The following is a 7969-nucleotide window of genomic DNA, read 5'->3' as shown; positions in this document are numbered from 1 at the left end:
TATATATATATATATATTGAAAAGGAAAAGTCTGCACCTGGATCAGATAACGTACGCCCTCCTAAAGAGGACTGAAAGCAATATTAGACTTATTTACAAAAAAGGCGAAATCGACATTCCAGAAAAATTTCCGCATCATAGCTCTCACATCATGTATAGGGAAGGTTTTCCATCAAATCTTGGCTCAAAGACTTGAAAAAGTCATAGTTGAAAATTCACTTATCAATCCTAACATTCAGAAAGCCTTTTTGCATGGTATTAATGGATGTGTTGATCATAACACAGTTCTTCATGAAATTATCAGGCATGCCAAAGCCAAATGCAAAACCGTCCACATCACCTGGTTTGACCTGGAGGATGCCTTCGGAAGTGTTCCCCATTCTCTTGTCCACGACTCTCTAGACCGCAGCCATATCCCTCCATTAGTTAAAAACTACATTAAAAACCTCTACTCAAATCTCTCTGGCAAGATTAATACAAAAGATTGGACCTCTGAACCTTTCCAATTTTCTAAAGGCATCTTCCAGGGAGACCCATTGTCCCCCATTATATTTTTGCTGTGTTTCGACCCACTTATTCAATCCATCCAATTGGAGGTCTCCTGTGGCTACGAGTTAAACGGCACTAACATTATCACTACACCATTTGCAGATGACTTCTGCCTCATTTCAAGAAGTAAAAGAACACACCAGAGATTAATAAACAAAATACTGGCTCATAGCAAATCCACGGGACTAAAGCTCAAATCACGAAAGTGCCGCACACTCTCGATTTGCCGCGGGAGGCCTACCAATATTCAATACAACCTTGGGGATAATATTATCCCTTCGATTGAGGTCGAACCACACAAATTTCTAGGCTCTATCATTACATTTAGGAATGCCGATGATGACGTATTTGATTACTTGTGTGATCTTATTGGACAGGGCATCAACAAAATAAATGATTCCCTTATTAGGCCGGAATTCAAGCTGAAAATTTACTCGCAGTATTTTCTGCCGAGCTTAAGATTCCATGTTACAGTGAATGATATCACATCCACCCAGCTTGGAAAGCTTGATGCCCTGTCAAATAGGTTCGTAAAATCATGGTTTGGCATGCCCAGATGTGCTACTATAGCCTTCATTCACATGCCCAAGGGATTTGACATTCCCAACATTTCTGAACTCTACAAAGAATGCCATCTCATTGCGCATCTCTCTTCCAGAATCAAGTCTGGTGCAATGGTAAACCATTGTCTTGATTCCAGGGTTGAAAGAGAAGGGAACTGGAACAAGATCTCTCTTACCAACCAATTTGAAAGTTTAACAAAAAAAAACGCCTTGGCCAAGCACAATAACTTACCCCTCCACAAAGTAAAAGCCAAAGTAAAAAATACACTGAAGGCAGAAGTTCAGAAATGTTGGGATAACCACGTCAAAACTCTCTTGGTCCAGGGAAGGTTTTATGAACTTGTGTCTCTTGAAGATCAATCCACTCATTGGAAATATATCTGCTACAATCTCCCGCTTGGCATTCTTAAATTTCTCTCCAACGCCGTCGGAGATACCCTCAATACTCGGATTAACCTTGCCAAGTGGGGAAAAAGGATTTCAGATAAATGCCCTTCCTGTGGGATCCGAGAGACCCTCCATCACATTCCTAATTTTTGCAAACCTTCACTGGACCAAGGGAGATATACTTGGCGCCACAACAATATTCTCATATATATGTCTGATACCCTAAAGATGGGACTTCCCCCTGATTCCGTCCGTTGCGACCTTGTTTCCGGTGCCTCGAATATCCCTCATCCATCAACGGTCACGATGAAGTGCACCACTACCAACCTCATCCCTGACAAAAATCCAAATCATTGACACTTGTCGAACTCTCTTTCCCATTTGAGACGGGCATTGCTAATGCCCATAATTTTAAGTGCAATAAGTACACCCCGTTGATTAACGACATTCGAGACTCCGGACACACTGATAATTTGCTTGCCATCGAAATCGGCTCATGTGGGTTCATATCTCATGAAAATGAAAAAAAAATCGGCTGAAAACAATCCACTCTCTCTGCAATAGGCCGCTTCAATTCAAAGATTTTAAACAAACAATCTCTCTTGCAATAATATCTTCTTTCAGTATTTTCCACCACGAAGATGAACCCACTTGGACCGATCCACCCTTACTTAAGATTTAAATAAACCTTTCCATTTCTGGCTTAAATAATGCAGCGGGAATCCTCAGGGGCTAAATGTGCAACTTATTGGTGACGTATTTGTCTGTCTTCCTGTGTTCTTTGTCTTCTTGTCCGTTTTGTTTTTGTCATTGTTTGGGCTCTGCCTCTCCCTTGCGCGTGTTATTCCTTTGAATATACTTTGCCACTTGTCTAGGGAGTATTTATATGTTTCCTTTTATTTTTTCGAAATCACAGTTTATACGTTGCCACTTGTCTAGGGAGTATTTATATGTTTCCTTTTATTTTTCGAAATCACAATTTATAAATTTGTGATTTGTGACTTTTTATATTTTTATATTATATTTTTATATTGCATATATTTTTGATATTTGAAATAAAAGTGATCTAATAAAAACATACACACATACACACACAATGGGGAGGGTAAGAAAGAATACCTTAAGGCGAAAATACTGCCGATAAGGGGAAATTTTAACGACGTTGTAGCACAGACTTCTTTAGGAGTTACTTCGTTTAATTTTGGCAGGAACATATGTACAATAATATGACCCTTATTTATTCTAAAATTACAGTTACACTTTTGTGAAGTCCTGTAGTTTCTTTAAGTAAGTCAATTTCTTATTTTTCTGAAAGTATAGTCATAATGTTCAGTGAAAACTACCAAATTAGTTGAAATTGTCACTGTCCCTATACAACAGAACCCCTATTTAGGGGACACCTCCGAGACCAGAAAAAGTGTCCCCTTAATAGGGTGTCCCCAGAATAGGGGTACCACTATACACTAACCAAAAACGCAAAATTGTCCCCTTAATAGGAGTTTTTGGCATGTTTTCATACAACGATGACATACATTCTGTATAATTTTAATTTTATTGACATTATATTAGCTAAGTAAAATATGAACTGATTTATTATAGCAACAATTTGCAATACAAATACAATTAATTTTAAAATATGAAATCAGCACAAATGTAATTAAATCAATAGTTTTATATGTACAAGCGGTTTGCTTGTGTTCTTGTGCAAGGCTCTTTATCTGCATTGCTTCTCCTGTAATCACCTGTAATTACCTGTCTTGTCGGGCTCGTAGGTAGACCATACATGCCTGCAAGCCCAGGCTTACCTCTAGCACGTATAATCATTGCAAAGATTGTATTGTAGAGTGAACCATTTTAAACGCCATTTTAAACGCTGCGTATTCCATGGTAAAGTTCATGACCGCCAAATACGTAAAAACGGGCACCTGAACTCAGCATTTACAGGGCTCGATACAGGTCGGTACAAAAGTTACAGCTTTCGAATTGGGGATGCGACCCATTCCACATTACTCTAGGCGAATTTATTCGCGCGAATCGAAATGTCGGTTCGCTTCCTGAAGCTTGTTTTCCACTAGGCGAATTTATTCGCGCGAATCAAAGCGTCGGTTTGCTTCCTGATTGGTTGCGAATTTTTTCGCTAGCAAAAACTCCGATAGAAATGTGAATGCGCATGTGCATGAGTAGCCCCTTTCCATTCGCGCGAATAAATTCGCCAAGTGGAAACCAGCTTTAAGCCGGTTTTCCACTAGGCGAATTTATTCGCGCAAATCAAAAAGCGTCAGTTCATGCGCATGTGCAGTTACATCCCTATCGTAGTTTTGCAAAGCGAAAAAATGCGCAACCAATCAGAGCTCAGAAAGAGAACCGACGCTTTGATTCGCGCGAATAAATTCGTGTAGTGGAAACCAGCTTCAGTTGTGATTGGTTGCGCATTTTTTCGCTTCGCAAAAACTCCGGGAGAAATGTAAACGCGCATTCGCATAAACCAACGCTTTCGATTCGCGCTAATAAATTCGCCTAGTGGAAAACCGGCTTTTTGGGGATTGCGGATAACCTTATAAAACAGTATTGGTAAATGGAATTCGTCGGCAATGAACCAGTATATTCGAATTCAGTCCTTCAATTCCTAACTCGGTGGACCATCCAGTCCTCTCCTGCGGGTGGATTTCCCTTGTCTGGATGGTAACCCATCTAGGATGGGTTTTTGGCGTTGTCACCCAGACTCAAAATTATTTGACTAGTTTACTAATGGACCTATTATTTAATTATATTTAAATCATACCTACGTTTTGAATTTGAATTACATTTTAAAGAAATTAGAACTATACTTGGAAAACTTGAACTACGTTTTGAAAAACTTTATTTTGGGAAAATAGAATTACATTTTGAGAAATTTACCCCTATGTTTTGATGAATTTTTCAATTACATTTTTACTTTAACATGGACTTTTGCTGCGTATGGAACCCCATACCTCGTGTCTGCTAGATTTAGTCTTTACACTACCTCAGATCCATTCATGGCAACGACTAGGACGCCTTCTCCAAAAAGTGATTATTTTTTTGCAAAGATCTAAAGCCGGTTTTCCACTAGGCGAATTTATGCGCGCGAATCGAAAGTATCGGTTCATGTGTATGCGTATTCACATTCCTATCGGAGTTTTTGCGAAGCGAAAAAAATGCGCAACCAATCAGAGCTCAGGAAGCGAACCGACGCTTTGATTCGCGAGAATAAATTCGTCTAGTGGAAAACCAGCTAAAAGCCTGTTTTCCACTAGGTTCCACTAGGCGAATTTATGCGCATGAATCGAAAGCGTCGGCTTATGTGCAAGCGCATTCACATTTATATCGGCGTTTTTGTGAAGCGAAAAAATGCGCAACCAATCAGAGCTCAGGAAGCTAACCGCCGCTGCCGATTCGCGCGAATAATTCGCCTAACACAAGATGGTGTTCTCCGCGATTTCTGCTTGCAAATTCTGTAATAAAAATGAAAATGTTTGAACTTTGACCATAGCGACTAGAACGCCCTCTCCCAAAAGTGATTACTTTCCTGTGTCAAATTGGCGCTTCTCTTTGTTACGTGTAAATTGCGGAGAACGCCATTTTGTCTTTAAAAGATCATTGCTTTTCTGTGCCAAATCGACGCTACTATTTGTTACGCGTAAATTGCGGGGAACGCCATCTTATGTTTATAAGATCATTGATGTGTTCAAAAAGTTTGTTAAACAATGGAAACCATGCATTCTTGCTTTTTCTAAATGTGCTCAAATGTTTTAATCGATGAAGTCAGACAGACATAGAATAGCTATTTGAGCAAAGATAATACAAGATAAAAGAGCAGCTGCAATTATAACCTTTGACATGTGTGTTTACTTATTATCTATTAATAAAACACTTAGTTAGAAATAGTTTATTATTAAAATTTAATTTATCTTTCAGGGAGTCAAATTCACAACTGTAACATGGGTATAGTTGCTGGAGTAGTCGTTGATGTAACAGTGACTGCAGCATCGGCAGCAGCAGAGGCCGCGGCAGGAGCAGCAGCAGAGGCAGCGGCAGAGGCAGCAACAGAGGCAGCGGCAGAGGCAGCAGCAGAGTCAGCGGCAGAGGCAGCAACCGAAGGAGCAGAAGAGGCAGCGGCAGAGGCAGAAGCTGAAGCTGCTGCTGAAGGTGCCGGAGAAGCAGCGAGAATTGTATACAAAGTTGCACGTGCAGTAGAGAAGCTGAGCAAATTTACTAAAGAGTTCTTTGCCATTGATGCAGTATTTAAGACTGCTGAAAAAATTCTCCAGTCTATTGTCGGCGCCGCTTCCAGTCAGAAAATTGAGAAACTGGAAAAATTAATAAAAATCTTGAAAGATATGGGAAATAAGCTGACGACAATCACAAACTGGATAGACGAACACAAGAACGACACTGTAAAGCTTGATGGTATCGATGTCCCAGTGGATTCCGGGGTTCTCGCCAAATTCATGACGCCACTTTCAACAGTAAGTTACAATGTTATTTCGTGAGTGAAAACCAACCTATTTACACTGCTATCCTAGCACCTTATATCCAGGAGTTTTTGGATTGGATTGGATTTATTCGGTGTAAACACCAAGGATAGCCCACAAGTCTAGAAGAAGACTTGTTTCCAGTGGGGTCCTTCTGGTTGTGATTGGGCAGTACACCAGGAGACAATCCCCTACTCTTTTCCGAAGAGTGTACGGTACTGCGTTCTTTGCACATGGCCATAATTGCACATGGGACCAATGATTTAAACGTCTCATCCGAAAGAAGGTGCGCTATTGTAACTTGTATTTCAGCCCTCTAGCTGATTTTCGGCTATCTAGAAGTCCCATTTTTTTAAAATCGCATTTTGGGAGGAGGGGACATCCCCCTCCCATAACCACCCCAGCTCGGGCTTTCGGCCCTCAGATAACACTGCACGCTATAGTTACACCCTTAAGTAGTTACCCCCTCTCCAAGTCGGACATCTTATCTTAGCGGCCCCCCCCCCCACCAAAAAAAAAAATTATATCCTAGAGCCACCACTGCTTATATCCAAACTCCTGTTGTTTGTCCTATTTTGCATGTAGCTTTTAATCGGCACATAAAAGCATTCATTTATTTATTATTGTGCTGCTCTCACTTATGCGTTGCTATGCGTTGTAGCTAAGCAGCCAGATAACCATTAACTCAAAATTCAATAGAACACAAGATGCAGGACTAGTATAACGTTTCCAATATCTTTTAAATTCCGGACATCTCAGTTGAATCAGAATCAGAGTTGTATTGTGTGTGGTAAAACTAGAAAGATATGAATAAACAATAACATACTTACATTTTCAAGTGATGAGTCTTAATATTATCTCTGTTGTAGTAATTAACATTAGAATATACAGTAATGAATGAACACGCTCAAAGCTGTACAGTGTTTACATAGGTCCAAGTCTAAACAGTAACAGGCTTACGTAATGTAAAGTAATAACATTAATGCTATGCATAGAGATGAGGGCGCTGTTCTATAACGAACAGATTCTAGCACATGCTTCACAAACTTATAGTTTCGTGTAGAGCGGCACCGAGTCGATGTAGATCAATGCAGATACAACTTATTGTACGGCCAGCACAACACCGCCACTGCTAACACAGTCTAGCCTAGGCTTACGGCCTATAGGCTATAGACAATATAGATAATATGGGCTAGCTAACAAGGCTAAACGACAAGGTCTGCCTTTTACCAATATTAACCTACTCATATACCATTTTAATACAACTGTAAAACACTTACAGACTATAAACTAGCTCAGGCAAGGAATATAAGAGGATCCAAATCAAATCAGCGTAACATGGTTATGAGATCAACATGACGGCGTACATGCCCACCAAAGATTTTACAAACACAAGATAGCGTTCTCCGCGATTTACGCGCGCAAATTCTGTAATAATTCATGAATGGCGCCCTCTTGCTAAATTGGAAACTTTTGACCCTTGACCGCTCGGACCATACCGTCACCTCGCGACTTTTTACCTTGGGTGGTATCAATGCTGTGAACAGAGAACAGGAACCATCTCAGATCCATGGCAACAGATAGGACGCCCTCTTCCAAAACTGATTTCTAGTTTTCTCTTTGGTATAATAGCGCATGAATGGCGCCCTCTTGCTAAATTGGAAACTTTTGAACCTTGACCGACGCTTCTATTTGTTACGCCATATATATAGAGTTGCGACATTCCGCATTTATATTTTTATTTATAGGCCTATATATATTTATATATGTGTTGTATATTTATTTGTATATTTATTTATATATATATTTATTTATATATGTATTTATATATATTTATATATTATGTTTATATATTTATTTATATAATTATTTAATTTTTATATATATTGTTTTGTATATTTATTTGTGTATTTATTTATATATTTAAATATATTAATATGTTCATATATATTTTTTATATTTAAATATATATATATA

The 7969-nt window shown here is 39.2% G+C and overlaps 1 protein-coding gene across 2 annotated transcripts in view; it reads left to right on the top strand.

Moving 5' to 3' along the window:
- The window catches only part of LOC117116603 (cilia- and flagella-associated protein 91-like), a 29269-nt gene that overhangs the window by 17410 nt on the left and 3890 nt on the right, over positions 1-7969 (top strand). The window contains exons 2-3 of one of the 2 annotated variants that reach the window (XM_033260674.1): positions 2754-2786; positions 5436-5986. In XM_033260674.1, the coding sequence (XP_033116565.1) occupies positions 5459-5986 (528 nt within the window). In that variant the 5' untranslated portion in view covers positions 2754-2786; positions 5436-5458. The remainder of the gene's footprint in view (positions 1-2753; positions 2787-5435; positions 5987-7969) is intronic. The other variant, XM_033260673.1, reaches the window with a different exon arrangement.

The sequence above is a fragment of the Anneissia japonica genome, unplaced genomic scaffold (assembly GCF_011630105.1).
Source record: "Anneissia japonica isolate Jap-2015-1 unplaced genomic scaffold, ASM1163010v1 scaffold2737_len523936_cov211, whole genome shotgun sequence".
Lineage (NCBI taxonomy): Eukaryota > Metazoa > Echinodermata > Crinoidea > Comatulida > Comatulidae > Anneissia > Anneissia japonica.
The sequence above is the reverse complement of the archived record's forward strand: the minus strand, read 5'-3'. Positions and strand labels throughout refer to the sequence as shown.